Source organism: Geotrypetes seraphini, chromosome 7 (genome assembly GCF_902459505.1).
Source record: "Geotrypetes seraphini chromosome 7, aGeoSer1.1, whole genome shotgun sequence".
NCBI lineage: Eukaryota > Metazoa > Chordata > Amphibia > Gymnophiona > Dermophiidae > Geotrypetes > Geotrypetes seraphini.
The window spans coordinates 38209726-38229783 of NC_047090.1; the positions used below are offsets into that span (position 1 = coordinate 38209726).

General features: G+C 46.0%; 1 protein-coding gene across 3 annotated transcripts in view; it reads left to right on the forward strand.

Moving 5' to 3' along the window:
• Nucleotides 1-20058, forward strand: part of LIN7A (lin-7 homolog A, crumbs cell polarity complex component) — a 75453-nt gene that overhangs the window by 47045 nt on the left and 8350 nt on the right. For 2 of the 3 annotated variants that reach the window (XM_033951909.1, XM_033951911.1), the window contains exons 3-5: nt 7062-7133; nt 10610-10819; nt 13736-13944. In XM_033951909.1, the coding sequence (XP_033807800.1) occupies nt 7062-7133; nt 10610-10819; nt 13736-13944 (491 nt within the window). Of the gene's footprint in view, nt 1-7061; nt 7134-10609; nt 10820-13735; nt 13949-20058 lie in introns of all 3 variants that reach the window. The other variant, XM_033951910.1, reaches the window with a different exon arrangement.

Here is a 20058-nt window from a genome sequence, read left to right on the forward strand (position 1 = left end):
AAATCCAGCGAAAACTAAAAACAGTGGCGAATCGTAACTCTGCGCGAATGATTCGCGCAGAGTTACGATTCCCCACTGTTCTTAGTTTTCAGCCACGTGTTTTTATATCAGGACTTTTAGGGACCCCTGAGGAAGACAACCTTGTCGAAACACGGACCGTGTTGGGTCCATATCTCCCAGCGGTTTGGGTCCTAGATATATTTTACATGGGTTATGAATTTGTACATTTTTAAATAAAGCCTGCATCTTGAACATCACCATCTCCACAGAGATTTTTGTTTACATTAGGAAAAGTTGTGATGAAAAACCCTTCACTGTGACCATGGCAAATTTAACCTGTAAACTCTGTGTGTCAATTAGGATCAAACTTGTACTGAAAAACTCACACTGTAAGGATGACTAGGGAAAATTGTAACCGGTAAACCGTATATGATGTATATTAATATTACACCCCCCTAATATGTGTCAAGTTAGGCTAAAAATGTGTAATGTAAACTTGTACCAAAATTATGGAAAATCCAGTGTAAATTACAACCTGCTATGTATGTTTAACCTGTAACCCCTTTCTTTGTGGATAACGGGATAGGAAACGAATTAAATAAATAAATTATATTTCTATGGGCATCTTTAGCGCTAATGCAATTAGTGCATGCTAACGCAGTAGCAGCCGTTGAATTCCTCCCTTACTATTCCCCCCACTGACTTTAAATATTTCAGTAACAGTCTTTCCCTATAAAACTTTCTCTCGGAAGCTGTCAGGTAGTGCACGAGCCGCGAGAAAGTCGCCTCACTGACATACAAGCCCTAGAAATGGTAGCACTGCAGAGCTTTTTAGGACTGAGGATTCTTAAAAGACTCATGGCAGATACATTGTAATAAAACTGGGGGTTTTTTTTGTACGAAAGGACTTTAAAGCAGGGGTGTCCAACCTTTTGGCTTCACTGAGCCGCATTGGCCGAAAAAAATGTTTCTGAGGCCGCACAAATACGCAAATGCTGCAGCAAGACAGAGGAGGCAAGACAGTAAACACCCGGGGGCAGCAGAGGAAAACACTGCATCGCCCTCGACCGAGGCCACACAAAATACTTCACTGGGTCACTTGCGGCCCTTGGGCCGCAGGTTGGACACCCCTGCTTTAAAGGAATGCTAGTTGCGACTTAAGCAAGTGCATCATTTTAAGTAGGACTCCAGATGTTCCCCATGCATAGGGTTGCCAGATTTACATTTGTAAAATCCGGACCCCCTAGACCTGTCCCCAGGGCCGCCATCAGAAATTTCTGGGCCCCTTACTGAGCAATCCTATTGGGCCCCCCACGCACCCCTTCCCCCCCCGACCCCCCCTTCTTCCATAGGCCGAATACACACATACTTTTCTCTGTCGCCGCACTCTTTGACCAAAAGATTTGTAAGCCTGCAACCACGTCAAGTTAGACTCTTTCAGCAGGGCCCTAACCTAACCTAAACTAAACTAATCTATACCTATCTATTCTAAACTAACATATGTCTAATACTGAACTAATAACAAACTAACAAACATCTGCATAATAAATAACTAATAAATAATAGTGCTAGTAGCTATAATTCACTTTTGAATGTAAAATCTCAGTTAAGGATTTCTTTTGACCTTTGTAGGCCAGAAGTAGATCACAATTGCACAATATTTTTTGTAACAAGTATTAAATGTGTTTTTATAAATACTGTAAGCTTAATAAATATATCAGAAAAAACTACACATCTGAGCGCATATCTGAACATACACATCTGTACGATCCCATCCTCCTCAGCTTGCCTATAGCTGCATCATGCATGTTAAAAATGTACGATATGTTGATATGTGCACCTTCCTTCCTTCCCATCCATCCTCCTCAGCCTGTCCTTACACATCCACAGCTGCATGTTAATGATGATGTATATGTTATGATGATAAATAAGTGCATATGAGCACATCATTAACATGCAGCTATGGATGAATATAAAAAAGAAACAATATTCTGTACAATTGTCAATTTATACATCAGCGTCTTCTCCCCACTCTCTCTTCCCCATTTCCCTTCAGCGTCCTCAGCCCACTCTCTCTCCACTTTCCTTCAGCGCACGCACATAAAAACAAGCAAGTAATTTATATCATTTTCATTCTATTCATTCATAGAAATTAAAGTCTAAATAATGCCAGTCACATAACAAAACATGATTTTACAAAAATAATTCCCTGCACAGTCAAGCCTGCAAGGATTACTAGATGTCTTTCAGCAGCTCCCCTCCCTCCCTCCCCCTTACCTTTGTGGCCAAGTCAAAATGATCTACCAATAATAAAATTTTAAAAACACAAAGCACGCTGTACGCAGAGAAAATGTTAATTATCATTTATATTCCGCAGGTTTTCAAAGAGGTCAAGGCAGATGACTTTATGCAATGTCACCTCAGTAACAACTATACAAAAATAGACAAATATTCCCCATCCCTTTTTACTAAAATGCGATAGCGATTTTTAGCGCAGGGAGCTGTGCTGAATGCCCCACGCTGCTCTCAACGCTCATAGGCTCCCTGCGCTAAAAAACGCTATTGCGGTTTAGTAAAAGGGGGCCATAGTGCAAAATATAGACAGCATATATAAATTCTCAAAGCAGACACATTTTGATCACTAAATTGAAAATAAAATCATTTTTCCTACCTTTGGTAATTTCATCAGTCTCTGGTTGCACTTTATTCTTCTGACTGTGCATCCAATATTTCTTCCCTTCTTTCAGCCTCCTGTATGCTTCCTCTCCTCCAGACCTCATTCCCTCCCCAAACTTTTTCTTTGTTTCACCCTGCCCCTTCTTTCTTTTTCTCTCTCTCCATACCCCCTTTCTTTCTGTATGTCTGTTTTCCTCTCTCTCTCACCCTGACCCCTTCTTTCTTTCTCTCTCCACACCCTCTTTCGTTCTGTATGTCTGTCTTTCTCTCTCTCTCTCCGTGCCCCATTTTTCTTTGTTTCACCCTGCCCTCTTTCTTTCTTTCTTTCTGGCTTCCTGTCCCCTCCTTTCTTTCTTTCTCCCTGCCCTCCCCTATGCCACCACCATTGGGAAAATGCTGCCACCGCCACTGGGGAATAGGCTGCCACTGCCGCCATCGGGAACAGGCCGGCGCCGAGTTCGCCCTGCTTCTCTTCCCTGCGGGGCCGACCAACTCTCGCCACCCGACGTCAATTCTAACGTCGAAGAGGACTCTCTAGGCCAGCCAGGCAGCGATTGGCTGGCCCAGAACGTACTCTCCGACGTCAGAATTGACGCGAGTGGCAAGAGTTGGTCGGCCCCACAGGGAAAAGCAGGGAGAACTTGGCGTTGGCCTGTTCCCGATGGCGGCGGTGGCACTCAAGTGGCTAAAGAGCCGCAGTTTGCCGGCCTAGGGAGAACACTGGAGGGTGGCCAGCTGTGCACCCTCTTGGGATGTAAACCCGGCGCGGGGCGGACCGCCCCTCCCCCACCTTGGTATGCCACTATCTGTACCTCACTCCCTCCCTATGACCAAAAATTCTCCTTTCTTCTATTCCCCGTGTACACAACCATCTCTTTCCCTCCCTTCCTCTCTCCCAAATCGATGCCTTCTGTGCCAAACACCCATTCCCTCCCCCACCTCAGCATCTCTTTCCCTCCCTTCCTCTCTCCCAAGTCCATGCCTTCTGTGTCCAAAAACCCATTCCATCCCCCACCTCAGCATCTCTTTCCCTCCCTTCCTCTCTCCCAAGTCCATGCCTTCTGTGTCCAAAAACCCATTCCCTCCCCCACCTCAGCATCTCTTTCCCTCTCTTATTCTCTCCCAAGTCCATGCCTTCTGTGTCCGAAAACCCATTCCCTTCCCCACCTCAGCATCTCTTTCCCTCCCTTCCTCTCTCCCAATTCCATGCCTTCTGTGTCCAAAAACCCATTCCCTCCCCCGCCTCAGCATCTCTTTCCCTCCCTTCCTCTCTCCCAAGTCCATGCCTTCTGTGTCCGAAAACCCATTCCCTCCCCCACTTCAGCATCTCTTTCCCTCCCTTCCTCTCTCCCAATTCCATGCCTTCTGTGTCCAAAAACCCATTCCCTCCCCCACCCCAGCATCTCTTTCCCTCCCTTCCTCTCTCCCAAGTTCATGCCTTGTGTCCAAAACGCACTCCCTCCCCTCTTTTGTGTCCCGCGTTTGCCTCCCAGCCCATCTTTGCAACTTTCTCAGCAAAACGGAGCTCGAGCCGAGAGGCTTGTTTCCTGTTTCCTGCCTGTCCTGCCGCGCACAAATAGCCGACCGGAAGTATTCTCCGATGTCAGCGCTGACGTCGGAGGGTAGGCTTTGCTTAAACCCTCCCTCCGACGTCAGCGCTGACATCGGGGAACACTTCCAATCGGCTAAATGTGAGCGGCAGGGCAGGTAGGAACAGAAGACGAGCCTCGCGGCTCGAGATGTATTGAACTCCGAGGATGCTCTGTCCAGCTCTCTCCTGTGCATCTGGGGCAGACCGCCCCCTCCCTAGACTGTGGCCTAGGACCCTGGGGGAGCCCGGGTCCCCTGTCAGCTCCGGGCCCCTGAATGCAGGACTGGTAGTACTGCCCTGATGGCGGCCCTGCCTGTCCCTAGGCATGCCCATCCACGCCCCGTTATGCCCAAGTCCTGCCTCTAATCCTGCCCTAGCCCCGCCCCTGCTGCTTTCTCTGGTCGGGCATGAGGGCAAATGCGCGTGCGTGCATGCCCTCTTGCCCGACACAATTTCAGGGAGAGCTTTTCAAAACCCAGACAAAGTGCCCAGTTTGGAAAAGCCTCAAAAGAAGCACATGCCCGGGGAAATCCGGTCGTCTGGTAATCCTACCCATGCACAGGGCTTGATTTCCAGGACTTTGTCATTTGGGCCACACAGTGCTTGGACACTTGTGTTGTTCGAGGAGTGATGTGATTTTAGAATAGTGTGGAAGCTGGGACACCCTGTGGTTTAAACTAAGACCTATGTGATGCTTAAAATCAGCAGCTGTTCTCATTACAGAACCAAGCAGTGAACATGAGAACGAGGTCAGAAAAATGTCAAACTAGCAGGAGGGAGACAGCTAATAAGGGTGCATGCAGGCAAAAAAAACAACATCATTGGTTCGTTTTGCTTCTTCCTGAAATTTTTTTGATCTTTAGGCATTTAGGTCTGGATTCTGCAACCATCGGCCACCTTAAAAGTGGCCACTGATCGCAGGTAGGGTTACCAGACGTCCAGATTTTCCCAGACATGGCTGGGGGTTCCGGATGCCTTTTCAAAACCCGGCACGTTGTCGGGGTTTTGAAAAGCTTTGAAGAAATCAGTGTCGGGCAGCAGGGCTGTTCTTGTTTTAACTTTATAAAAAGAGCACAACCCCCCCCCCTGCAAAACACACACACACCCTCAAATTCCAAGAATTTTTGCAACTTAAAACATTTGTGCCCCCTTTTATCAAGCCGTGTTAAGAGTTTTTTTTATCACCAGTCGCCGCAGTAAATGCTCTGCACTCATAGAATTCCTATTAGCGCTGGAAGCTTTTATCGCAGCTGCCGGCGAAAAAAAACCCCCTAACGCGGCTTGATGAAAGGGGGCCTTGATGTACTTAAATACCTACAACAAATAATATATGTGTGTGGTGAGAAGAGGCATAGAAGCCAGCTCTGCGGGTATTATCTTTTGTTTCGGAAACTTTTGAAGGCTTTTATTTTTAAAACATTTTTTAAAGTTAAAAACATAAGAATAGCCTTACTGGGTCAGACCAATGGTCCATCAAGCCCAGTAGCCCGGTCTCACGGTGGCCAATTCAGGTCACTAGTACCTGGCCAAAACCCAAGGAGTAGCAACATTTCAGAATCCCAAAGAGTAACAAGATTCTAGAATCTCAAAAAGTTGCTACCGATCCAAGGCAAGCAGTGGCTTCCCCCATGTCTTTCTCAATAACAGACTATGGACTTTTCCTCCAGGATCTTGTCCAAACTTTTCTTAAAACCAGCTACGTTATCCGCTCTTACCACAACCTCTGGCAACGCGTTCCGGAGCTTAACTATTCTCTGACTGAAAAAAAATTTCCTCCAATTGGTTTTAAAAGTATTTCCCTGTAACTTCATCGAGTGTCCCCTAGTCTTGTAATTTTTGATGGAGTGAAAAATCGATCCACTTGTACCCATTTTACTCCACTCAGGATTTTGTAGACTTCAATCCTATCTCCCCTCAGCTGTCACTTTTCCAAGCTGAAGAGCCTTAACCGTTGATTATTATTTATTATGAGTTTTTGTAATTCTTCAGGGATTGCATGGATTCCTTAATTTGTGGTCTGCATAGAACTTGCCTAAATTGGGCAACCTATAAAAATCGACCTCCTAGTGATTCTTGTGCAACAAATATGAAGCCCAGCAGCGTATTAAGGTGGGGCAGGAGGTGTGGACCGCCCTGGACGCTGTGTCAGTGGGGGGCGCCGGCACCTCTCCACCCTTCCCCACCACACCATGCTCGTGCCATCCCTCCCTGTACCACTGTACATCTTTGCTAGCGCAAGCAACTTCACCTGCCTGTTGCTCGTGCCAGCCTGGTTCCCCTCTGAATCACTTCCGGGTCACAGGGCTAGGAAATGACATCATAGGAAAATCCAACGCTGGCGCGAGGCGCATGCTACAGAAGCCACTCTCACTGGCGAAGATTTAGAGGTACGGGGGGAAGGGAGAGCGCGAGTGTGGAGGTGGGTTGTGGAAGGAGCAGGGGCATGGGGGAGGGGGCACCACCATCCCAGGCACATCCTACCCTTGGTACACCACTGATGAAGCCCATCCAATTCCTATGGGCTTCCCCACATTAACCACCCCTTGAATCACCAGCATGCCTTTGTAAAAGGAGCCCAGTATCTTTGTAAATTGCCAAGTCACCTTTTAAATATTAAATCCAATTATTATATTTTGATTTGGAATGACAGCACATCCCTAAAAAAGAGCAATAATATGATGGGTTTTCTTAGTGCCGCTCTTCCCCAGGTGTAAGATTAGGAGACAGGAAATTGGTCATAAATGTGCTTTTCTTACCCTGATAATTCATGTTTTTGTCTTGATGGATGTTTTAGGTTTATCAGTATATGCATGAAACCATAACTGTTAACGGCTGTCCGGAGTTCCGTGCCCGAGCCACGGCAAAGGTAAGACTCCCAGCAGCTTTGTAGAGCATGTTGTCCGCAGCGATCAAGTAATTGACTGTACATGTGTGTGTTTCAGGTATTCTCGTGTAAACACTGTCAGAAAATTTAGCCACCTGCACTTCTCCTCAGGTAACCATCTTAATGGAAGGCAAAACTGCAATCGTGCTGCCTCTGTAGCTTAAGGAAAGAGAATGAATGAATCCAATTACATCATTTACTTAAACTCAGTTCAGGCAAATCGACTGGTTTGTCATAATGGGTACCGCATGTGATATGATTTCAGGGCTGATCTTAGGAAATACAGCCGTATATGCTTTTATGTAAAAGATGTGTCGACAAGAATTATCATACTCCGATTTGTAGGGATGTCAGAGGTTTCTCAGCTATAAGAATACAAGAATAGCCTTACTGGGTCAGAGAGATGGTCCATCAAGCCCAGTAGCCCGTTCTCACGGTGGCCAATCCAAGTCCCTAGTACCTGGTCAAAACCCAAAGAGTAGCAACATTCCAGAACCCCAAAGAGTATTGAGATTCCAGGCAGAATCACAAAGAATAGCAAGATTCCAGAACCCCAAAGAGTAGCAAGATTCCAGAACCCCAAAGAGTAGTAAGATTCCAGGCAGAATCTCAAAGATTCCGTGCTACTGATCCAGGGCAAGCAGGATCTTTCCATGTTCTTCATCATGTAAACAGGTTCACATGATCCAACAGTCGGTCTACAATACTAATTGAATATTTGAGCCACAAAATGCATAAGAAACCCTGAAAATAACTCTCCTAGGCTGAGGAACACATCCTTTATCTAGATTAGCACAGAACCAAGGTTAGTCTACTCTGTGGTGCTCCCGGCACCTAAATTCTTCTTGAGAGACACTGAGGATCGTGGCATCACTTCTTTCACAACTTGTTTCAAAACAGATCCATTTAGCAGCTTGGAAGTGTTGATTGGGCCCACCACAACCACTGCAAACCCAATTCTGATCTAGCCGAGCGCTGGTCGGTCATTAAAGAGCTATCGGAAGCCCTCAGACTCTCCGTGGTGATGCTTGTCAACCCACACACGGCAACACAGATCAGGTGATCTTGTGACGTTCTTTGACTGTTATGCCTCAAGAGTCCGTGGGCATTGCTTCCGTAGGGTTCCTACCCTTGGGTACAGGAACAAGAAGAAGTAAGAATTTTACAACAGATGGTAAGAGTAGGCCTATACAAGGCAGCTGGACCATAGGCCAGGCCTATGTTAGGCCTCCTTTTATCACACCGTGTTAGGGGGCTTTATTGCCAGTCGCTGTGGTAAAAGCTCCGACGCTCATAAGAATTCTGTGAGCATCGGAGTTTTTACTGCAGCAGCCGGTGATAAAAAGCCCTAACGTAGCTTGATAAAATGGGGCCTTAATGCAATAACCCAGAATTGGTAAAGTGCTGAATATCGGACTTAATCATCTGTGTTAGCCAGCTCCAAAGAACTGGATATTTAGACCCAGATTCTCTTAATGGCGCCTAAAGTTAAGCACCTAACTTAATCGGCAAAATCCCCTTAATAGCTTCAATAATTGGGAAAAAAAAGATTTAATTGGGAGATAGGCGATTTCCCGATTCTATAAAGGGCAGGCACCTATCGCATGGAGCTTAGCCGCACCTAATGCCTAAGTGGGTGTTTTTATGGGCGGAGCATGACTTAGGTGCCGTTAAGTGTGGTTCTCCAAAAACTTAGGCGCCCGAAACGTAGGCCTTTAAAACCATGGCCTACATTTCTGGCGCCTAAGTTTTTTTAATCTAGGTGCCACCAGGCAAGATTCTGTCAACAGTGCCTAAGAATCATGGACCTGCGGCTGGTGCCATTTTTCTACAGAATCCTGGCCTTAATGCCTCTGACCACTGGCAGCTGATATTTGCCACATAAATGTCGATCCTTTCTTGACAGAGTAGCCCCCACCGGGTTTTAGAAGCTCAACTCCATTGCAAGACGTAAATGAGCTCTTATTCTATTTGGAGGAGAAGGTGAAATAAATATCTTTGCCCAGACTCCTTCAGGGCCATGACTTAATTTCCCTCGTTGAACTTCATTTTCAAGACGCTGGCTCTTGTGCTAATTATTATTCAGTGGTCGCGAAGATAGCAAAAGGTTACGATGTCTCTACATCTGCTGATAAATAATTAAAATGCAGGTTATTAAATTTATGCAGTGCATAAAATAACATCAAATATGTATAAAAGATTAGTAAAAGAAACAAACATTCCCCCCCACCCCTTTTACAAAACTGCACAAGTGGTTTTTAGCGCCGGCTAGCACTATGAGCATCGGAGCAGCGCAGAGTAGTCAGTGCACCAGCCGGCGCTGATTATTAGAGAATTTTTAAAAAGCCAATATATAGGATTTTTTTGTACTTAAGTGATGAGTTTGCTCTATAATGTACAGCCGGCACTGCTTCTATATCAGATAAAATAGCTCTTGACAAACCATAGGGAAGGGAACGTCGGCCGCTGTAAAAAGGTAAATCTATTTATTTAACAATATCATTTATTTAATTAATTTCTCCCCTCCCCTATTACAAAGCAGCATTTGGCATTTTTATCACCGGCCAAGGCGGTATTAGCTCTGACGCTCATAGAAATTCTATGAGCGTCAGAGCTTTCACCGCTATGGCCGGTGATAAAAAACAAACAAACCTAACGCGGCTTCATAAAAAAAAGGGGGGATGGGTTATAACTTGCTGAGTCCCATAACTAACGGCACATATTTTTGCTACGTATAGATATAAAAATCATCATTATCTCAATAGAGAATGAAAAAACCCCAAAATGTGTCCCCCAAACTATTCAAATAATTAAAAAAAACCCTGCCCAAATTCATTAAATAACTCCCCCCCCCTTTTTTTTTCTCCCCAGTAAAAAGCCCGACCTTGTCCTGCTTCCAGGAAATAAAATATTCCTGATATAACCTCATTTAAAATGAAAGGAAATTCCAGTGGCCAGAATCAGGATGCAGGTAAAATGGGTTCCAGAAGGATCTCTAGCAGTTGGTAATTCTTGGCCCCTCCACCCCACCCCCCCAAAAAAAAAAAACATAAAATGGCAAAGCACCATTACATTTTTGCCTTCAATCTAGTGAGACCGCAGTAGGGGTGGACCAATGAAGTTCTTTTGAATAAAAGAGCGCCTATAGACCTGACAAATAGGGTTGGGGATGCAGAACCCAAGGCGAGAGGAGTTAGGAGTCGAAAGCACTCTCAAAGAGGTGGGCTGACATTTATTGATGGTCCCTGCTCTGAAGAGCTTACAATCTAACTTGGACAGACAGACATGACATATAGGATTGGGGATGCAGTACCCAAGGTGAGAGGAGTTAGGAGTGAAAAGCACTCTCAAAGAGGTGGGCATTTAAACATACGTAAATGGTGCTTAATAACCACAGAATAGGACTTACAATGGTCACATCAACCAGTACAGCTCAAAGTAACTCTGCTTTCTACCAGGCAACCGTTGCTGCCTTTGCGGCCAGTGAAGGTCATTCTCACCCTCGTGTGGTGGAGCTCCCAAAGACCGATGAAGGCCTGGGCTTCAACGTGATGGGAGGAAAAGAACAGAATTCCCCGATTTACATTTCCCGCATCATTCCTGGAGGCGTGGCAGAGCGGCACGGAGGACTCAAGCGTGGAGACCAGCTGCTTTCTGTTAATGGAGTGGTATGTGGAACGGGATAAACAGAGCTCTCTTCTGTATCTTACTTCATTCGTTTGCAGTAGTGGTTTCTCCCAGAGCTTTTCTTTCTAGGAAGCAAACCTGTTCAAAATGAATCACAAATCAGAATAAAAATAACCAGAACAGAGAAAGAAATGGAGAGTGGGATGGGGCAGCCTCAGACAACAGCTGGTGTTTTCAATGAGAGAGAGGAAAAGGTTTGTCACATAAGAGCTGCTCACAACCTTGGGTAAATTTTCTTCATAAAAATAATTAGTATATTGTAATAAATAAATAGAAGAAACATTACAGGGCTCATGGTTCATTGGCGCAGGTTACCAGACGCCTGGACATGTCCTCCTTTTCGAGGATATGACCGGGGGTCCGGACAGCTTTTCAAAACCTGGCACTTTGGGCTAGATTCACTAAGCCCACCGATCAACTTCTGACTGCTTAGCAACCCCCTTACAATCCAATTTCCCTCTGACCCGATTCACTAACCTCTGTCCCGATCATTCTCCGATCCATGCCTGCAAATGAGGGGGAATGGCATTCAAATGCAGGCAGGAAGCGATTTACTAAAATAAAAAAGCAACACCAACTGGGCTGGACGATCCAAAAATAAGCGACTGCTGAGGCCCAGTTGCTGAGGTCCTTTCCGACTGCCCTGCCTTCAGCCGCCCTGCTCTCTGCCCTGCTTCTCTGCTCTCGCCCCTAATCTCCTGCTCTCTCCTGCCTGCCCCGATCTCCTGATCTTGCCCCGAATCTCCTGCTCTCTCCTGCCTGTCCCGATCTCCTGCTCTCGCCCCTAATCTCCTGCTCTCTCCTGCCTGCCCCGATCTCCTGCTCTCGCCCCTAATCTCCTGCTCTCTCCTGCCTGCCCCGATCTCCTGCTCTCGCCCCTAATCTCCTGCTCTCTCCTGCCTGCCCCGATCTCCTGCTCTCGCCCCTAATCTCCTGCTCTCTCCTGCCTGCCCCGATCTCCTGCTCTCGCCCCTAATCTCCTGCTCTCTCCTGCCTGCCCCGATCTCCTGCTCTCGCCCCTAATCTCCTGCTCTCTCCTGCCTGCCCCGCTCTCCTGCTCTCGCCCCTAATCTCCTGCTCTCTCCTGCCTGCCCCGATCTCCTGCTCTCGCCCCTAATCTCCTGCTCTCTCCTGCCTGCCCCGATCTTCTGCTCTCGCCCTGAATCTCCTGCTCTCTCCTGCCTGCCCCGATCTCCTACTCTCGCCCCAAATCTCCTGTTCTCTCTTGCCTGCCCCAAATCTTCTGTTCTCTCCTGCCTGCCCCGAATCTCTCCTGCCGCCCTGCTTTCACCCTGACTCTCCTGCACTACAAGCCCATGGTTTTAACCCACGGGTTTAAACGGGTTAAAACCACAGGCTCGCAAAGAAAAAGTAAAAACAAAAACATAATGTAAAAAAAGGCCGCTGCTCTTAAGCATGCGCAGACCATCTATAGATGGTCTGTGCATGCATTAGGATCGCTAGAGAGCGATCCCGACAGTCGGATAGGGGCGTGATTCTGATCGCCCTCATTTGCATGAGGGCGATTTGTGAATCAGCCCCCCCGGACACGGATCGGATCCCTCACAGATCGGATTGGATTCGTGCCTTTTGTGAATCTAGCCCTTTGTTCGGGCGGGAGAGCAGGCAGCGTGAGGTGAGGTTGGGGCAGGGGTAGGGCTGGATTGGGGGCAGGACTGGGGCATAACAAAGTGGGAAGGGTGGAACTGGGCGGGCCTGGGGGCGAGCCTATGGGGTCCATATTTTACTAAAGTAAAATCCTGTAACTCTAATTTGGCAGCATTTGCAGACCATACACGTAACATAGATCTAAGACACAAAACCCAATCTTCTCAGAGTCCCTGTCATGTGCTTAATATTTGGGAGAGGCCTTAACTACCTGGACCAATCAGAGCCATAGGCCCCTCCCTGTTGCATCCCAGGATGCACTGGGAAGGGGAAGGCTCATCATTTTGATTAGGGGAGATGGGGGAGGAGTTCGTGGAGGGTTGGCAGAGGGCGGGGACCCTGTGGCACCCCTTCTGCTGATCTTTGTCTTAAAGGTGCAGGGGGCAGGGAGTGGGCATCCCTCCTATTGATCTTGTACAGGGTGTGTGTGTGTGGCTAGGCAGCAGCAGATGAGGGGGGTGTCAGCGGGAGGGGAGAACATTTCCCTCTGCTGCTCTCCTTACCAGTCAATCAGCTGAGCTGGAAGGACTCGAGGAGACATGTGGCTTAGTTGATCAGGGCAGGGGAGCAGCCTTGACAGGAGGAGAGGTTGTATACAAAAAAGTCACTGCTTGAAAAATATGCATAAATAATATTTTCAAAAATTATTTCACAAATATTCAGTCTTAACTAGTTGAACTTTGCTCAGAGACATGAAGGCTAGGAGGAAGGAGCTGTGCCTAGCGATTACTTTTCCGAGTAAGTGCCAAGTTCCTCCCCCTCTCTACCGGCAATTCTCTGCACAAATAGCGTGCATATAATTTGCATGCTATTATGCTAAGCATCGCCTCACTCCAATTACGGCCACTACATCAACTTACCGGATTTTACTGGTGAGTTTTGAGAATCTGGCCTTTAATCCTCCAATGCCTCAGATACAAAATTACAAGGGGGTGCTGAAAGGTTTTCAGCCCGACCAACCAACTTCCTAAATTCTGAGCGTTATTTTGCCGCTGTAGCTGAAAAGAGTGTTATCTTATTTCGTTAAGTGCAAAAACAAAATTCTATGTTTTCTGACGTCATTTCAGATCATTGATTGAGCCATATCTACATCATTCTCTTCTTGGTTGGGCCGAGAACTTTTCAGCACCCCCTGGCCGATTGTGAGCCCTCTGGGAACAGGAAAATACCTGAAATGGCAGACTCATCTTGAACTAATCCAAATAAATCAATTTGCTCTTTGTTTTCAGAACGTGGAAGGCGAGCACCACGAAAAAGCGGTGGAACTTCTGAAAGCTGCAAAGGACAGTGTGAAGCTGGTGGTGCGATATACTCCGAAGGTGCTGGAAGAAATGGAGGCTCGGTTTGAAAAGCTGCGGACTGCCCGGCGTCGGCAGCAACAGCAGCTGCTGATCCGGCAACAGCAGCATCAGCACCAAACACAGCAGAATCATACATCGTAGGTGAGAGATTTCATGCTGCCACTTTCTGAGATCTAATCTAATCTTCATTTTATATACCAAATCTACTCCCTAAGGAGCTTGACTCGGTTTACAGTTCGTTAAAAAATGAAACATAACAAGTAAAAACTGTGGGATAAAAACAGAAATTGGTTAGATTGGATCAGGGGCGTCAAAGTCCCTCCTCGAGGGCCGCAATCCAGTCGGGTTTTCAGGATTTCCCCAATGAATATGCAAGAGATTTATTTGCATGCACTGCTTTCAATGCATATTCATTGGGGAAATCCTGAAAAATCTAAGCCAAAACACACCATCAAACTCGCACTGAAGTGAAAATTTTATAAATATATATGAATGTATATGAAGGGGAGCCTCCCCTTCATATACACTCATATAAATTTATAAAATTTTCACTTTGGTGCGAGTTTGATGGTGTGTTTTGGCTTAGATTGTTTATTATACACACCTATTTTTGTATTTGATTTATTGGAAATCCTGAAAACCAGACTGGATTGCGGCCCTCGAGGAAGGACTTTGCACCCCTGGATTAGATGGATGGAAAAAGTTAGAAAAAAGTATGTTGGATTGCTTAAAATTACTATATGATAGCTAAAATCAAATTAACTATTGTGAAAACAACCAGGTTTTTAAACTTTTTCAAAATTGAAATAACTGATCTACCAGTCTTAGAGAATCTGGAAGTCCATTCCAAATTCTCACCAATTTAAATGTAAAAGATTTACTAAGCTTCCCAGTGCATTTAATACCTTTCAGAAAAGGAAATGCCAATTTGTGAATTGTTGTAATTCTTGAATAGCAGGATCTAAAGGAATTCCCACTAAGGGGAATCCAAGAGTCAAATATTCCATAAAGGAGTATGAAAACCACACATGCACACTTGAACTGTATCCAATGATGGACCGGAAGCCAATGGAGTTTTCTCAGCAATGGGGAAACATGGTCGTACTTTCTCTTTCCAAAAATAAGTTTGGCCACTGTATTCTGATAGATAGGGCTGTCGGGCAGTCCTCTAATCCAGGTCAAGCCCTGAAGGCTGATCCAGTTCTAGTTTTATTATTATTATTATTTTATTTCTTATATACCACCAAAGCCGTAGAAGTTTGAGGCGGTTCACAACAAAGAAGGGCTGGACAATCAGCGAATAGTTACAATCAGTGAATACAGATACAACAAAGAATCAGCGAATACGGTTTTACTGTACCACGTCCATGGACTTGTATACTGCAGTTTCTAGGAAAGGCAGGGCCCGAAGTACATACATAAACAGGGAAAACCCAAACCGAATCAGCCTCTCAGGGGGGATCCAGGTTCAGAGATAACCCTAAGTGGATATGATTAACTCTCATTCAGTGTGGGCTTCGATGTTGCTTAGAACTGAGGGCTGGATACACAAAACACGGTGGCTATGACCATGTGGGTCGCTGTGGGCCGATTTTTGGGCTGATTTTGAAACAACAGCCAGTGTTCCAACAAGTTTGCATGCAAATGATTTGCGTGGAGGTTCGCTGTAATCCCATCCGATCAGTTGCTGTGAAAGTGATTTTGACACATGCACAGAGCCGGTTTGGGTAAGCCCACTCAGCTGTTGTGGCTTTTTTCTTTTTTTTAATGGCACAGATGTTGTGCTTGTGTTACACATAAACAATATCTACCCAATTTAAAAAAAAAAAAAAGCATGCCGCCCCTTCCCGATGACGGCCCCTGTCCCAATGACCCCCTGACGACCCCCAGTTAAGCCAATCAGGGCCCTGGGCCCCTCCCTGTGCATCCCAGGATGCACCGGGAAGGGGAAGGTCTGCCATTTTGGAGGGACTGGGCATCCCTCCTGCTTTCATCTAGATTTGAGGTATGGAGGAGGTTTGGGGGTGTAGGGGAGTTTGGTGGGGGGGGGGGACCGGAGGGCATCCAGTGGCAGGAGGGAATCAGCATCCCTCCTGCCAATGTTTGGTAAAGTGGGGAAGGGGAGGGAGAGAGACATTGGGGGGGGTCAGTTTGGCCAGAGGGGGGGGGGGTACGCAGTGGCAGGAGGGAGTAGGCATCCCTGCTACCTCTATTTTTGATTTGGGGGCATTGGGGAGGGGGCATCATTGGTGAGGGGGGCCTGCATGGAATGGCATTTTTTTTAATGGGCACAACATCTGTGCCCATAGGAAAAAAAATGAAAAAAAAAAACAGGGAGACCTGTCGGGTAACACAGTTACCCTAGAATGTACAGGGTAGAGTAAAATATCACAGGATCTCTTGTAACACACAGTTGCCATCATATAAAACCTACCCCCTCTTTTACTAAGGTGAGCTAACCAATTAGCGCATGCTAATTGAATTAGTGCGCGCTAAATGCTAATGCGTCCATAGACTATCGTACACACGTTAGTGTTTAGCGAACGCTAATTGGTTAGCGCACCTTAGTAAAAGAGGGCCTTAGTTATATATGATACTGGTGTATGTTGCTAAGGGTCTTGTTGGAACTATATTTTCTCTTATAAAATCAATAAAAAACTATTTGAAATAAAAAAATTTTAATAAACTTGTAGAAGGTTTTGTTGAAATGGATAGTTGAACAGAGAGGACATATGATTAGAAGTTTAATCTCAGGATTGGGATTTGAAATCACGGTGTGTCAAGAGATCCTTTGATCTGAATGTTGAACCCCTACGATGGCCTCTCTGCTACAAGATTTCAGTATTAAGTAAAGTAGAGTATAAGTTTTGGTTTGGGCATTGGTGACTGAATTTTTGAACTAGATATTTAATTCTATCCTGACGGTTTTTTCGAGTCTGTAGTACCGATCCGATTCTGGCACGCAATGTTAGGCCATCAGTCGGACGGCTGGTTTTAATATTAATGTCCTCATGTGCACGCCAGAATTGGAGAATGTACAACTGCACGGAAAACCAAGCAGCGCATCGGGTCAAACAAATTTGATCGGCCGCTAAAACAGTCAAACCGGTTTAGCGACGATCGTTAGATGATCCCAGACTTTAGTGCTTCTAGCCCTGAGTACCTCAACGTACAGATGATGGCAGAGACGACTCCCATTCAGTTGAATAAGCCATGAGGAACTGGTTATGGGGTGGGCAGCAAACTGGTCATAGTCGTTCATCAACCCCCAAAATCTAAATATGGTCATTAGAATTGCACGCACTCAATTTGCACATGCAATTTAACTGAATAAACAAGCCAATCGGCAGTGATAACTGGGTCCCTAATAAACAATTATTGATGATAATTGGAATTAATTAGAATTTACGCACGCATATTTAGTCACTGAGATATCGGTGCAAATTTTACACGCGTCTCCAAAAAGGGGCGTGTGGCCATGGGAGGTTTATGCGTGCAGTTATAGAATAAGCACATGCATTCTATAACCGGGAATGCGCTGGATCCACGCTTAATTTAGGCATGACGATTTTTATCAGTGTTCGGTTGGTGTAACGCTAATTGTGATCCCAGCCCTAAGTGGTCTTCTATAAACGGTGCCTAACTTACCCCCCCTTTAAGAAAACCACAAAAGCACTTTCTAACGTCGGCCGGCGTGCTGGATGCTCTGCGTTGCTCCAATGCTCATAGAGTTCTTATGGGCATCGGAAGCAGCGCAGAGAATTCAGTGCGCCGGCCAGTGCTAAAACTGCTTTCAGAGTTTTCTTAAAGGGGGGAAGGGTTAAAGTGCTGTTTATAGAGTAGCGTTCCATGCTTATTTTTTTCTGCTTTGATTTTTCAGTGCTATTTGCAAGATATGGGGCTAGATGCACTAAAGTCGGCGATCGTCACTAAACCTGTTTTCACAGCTTTACCAATGTTCGCTGTTACTAACCCGATACACAAAATGGCCCACCGCGTGTTTTCCCCCCTCGATCACCCATTTTCCGATCCGGCCATGCTAAAACCCCAGGTAAAATAGCCAAGCAATTGATGCCCTAGCATTGCTTGGCTATTCCAAATGGGGTTTTAGCGATCGTAAAAATCAATTTGTCGATGGCACAGATATTTTGCATGTTATCCGTCCCATTTTTTAAAAATGGAAAAAAGTCCTCCACCGCTGATGACTGCCCACCCCAACGACCTCTGACAAATGCGACCCGTCTGAGCCAGGAACCCCCGAACCACTATCCCCCCCCCCATTGAACCCAAAACAAATGGCAGGAGGGATGCCCACTCCCTCTTGCCACCGGATGCCCCCCCCGAACCTCCCCCATACCTTTTTAAAACGTTGGAAGCATGAAGCCTTCTCTCAGGCTCCTACTTCAGGCCCATCTTTCTAAATGCCTTCCCGATGCATCATGTGATACGCAGGGAAGGGCCAGAGGCTCTGATTGGTTCAGATACCTAAGGCCCCTCCCAAGGGGTGGGGCCTTAGGCATCTGAGTCAATTGGGCCTTAGGCACCTCCCTCTATATCCAGGATACTGAGGGAGGAGCCTAAAGCCCTGATTGGTCAAGCCAATTGATCAAGCCAATCCCTTTTGCCCCATCCCTCCTGCCATTTCTGGGTGATTTGGCTCCAGGGTGCCTGGCGTGGGGTGGGGTGGGGGGCATCATGCAGAGGTGTTCTTTGGAACTTGTTAAAGCTCATAATTGAAACTATTAAAGTGGTTTGGGCAATTAAGGTAGGCACTTTATAGAATCTGGCCCTAAGTGCTTAATGCTGTTTCGTAAAACGGCCCCTTAGAATCCCTCTTCTTGTTCATTTACAATGGAGAAATAGGCCTAATTATTTTATTTCAGTTGAAATCTCAATGAAGGCAGAGCACTTCACGATGTCACTGAGCATTTTCAAAGCTTCCCTGCCATTGGCTGACAATGCCACAGAAAAAGCAGCCATTTTTAAGAAACATCAGCCATCGACACAGTTCAACGAATGAAACATCGGTGGGAAATCAAGCGTGGTGGGGGGAGGACATGGGACTATGAGTTTATAGTTCAATTATGCAGAAGCCTTTCTAAGCCAAGTACTACATCATCTTAAATCTTCAGCATTGCAAATTGAGCCTTAGCTGCTGAAGAGGGAACAATCAAGTTGTCTTCAAAGAGTGTAATTAAGTTCCAAGAGAGAGACATTAACTGTTTGAGTACTGGAACATTGTACTTCTCTAGCTGTTTGTTAACTTTTACAGCATACTGTAATGCTTGTATCAGTTTAGCAGTACTGACAAAGTATGCTTAGAGTTTGAGCTATGTTACCTAACATATTAAGCATTGCACACGTCCTGGACACTTTAACATAGGAGTCTGAAGATGACTGGAAGAGGCTCTTAAGAACATAAGAATTGCCGCTGCTGGGTCAGACCTGTGGTCCATCGTACCCAGCAGTCCCCTCCCGCGGCAGCCCTTGGGTCAAAGACTAGTGCTCTAAATCAGTGCTTCCCAACCCTGTCCTGGAGGAACACCAGGCCAATCGGGTTTTCAGGCTAGCCCTAATGAATATGCATGAGAGAGATTTGCATATGATGGAAGTGATAGGCATGCAAATTTGCTTCATGCATATTCATTAGGGCTAGCCTGAAAACCCAATTGGCCTGGTGTTCCTCCAGGACAGGGTTGGGAACCACTGCTCTAAATGAATCCAGCCTCATCTGCGTACATTCCAGTTTAGCATGAACTTGTCCAACTTTGTCTTGAATCCCTGGAGGGTGTTTTCCCCTATAACAGACTCCGGAAGAGCTTTCCAGTTTTCCACCCATCTCTGGGTGAAGAAGAACTTCCTTACGTTTGTACGGAATTTATCCCCTTTTAACTTTAGAGAGTGCCCTCTCGTTCTCTCCACCTTGGAGAGGATGAACAACCTGTCTCTATCTACTAAGTCTATTCCCTTCAGTACCTTGAATGTTTCGATCATGTCCCCTCTTAGTCTCCTCTTTTCAACTATGATAAAAAAGTTGACGCTTATAAAGTAGATATACAGTGGAACCTTGGTTTACGAGCATAATTCGTTCCAGAAGCATGCTCGTAAACCAAATTACTCATATATCAAAGCGAGTTTCCCCATAGGAAGTAAGGGAAACTCACTTGATTGGTTCCACCTCCCCTCCCCCCGGCGCTGCTCCAACCCACCACATCCCCAAAAGTCCTTCCCACCCCTGAGGCTACTGGTGT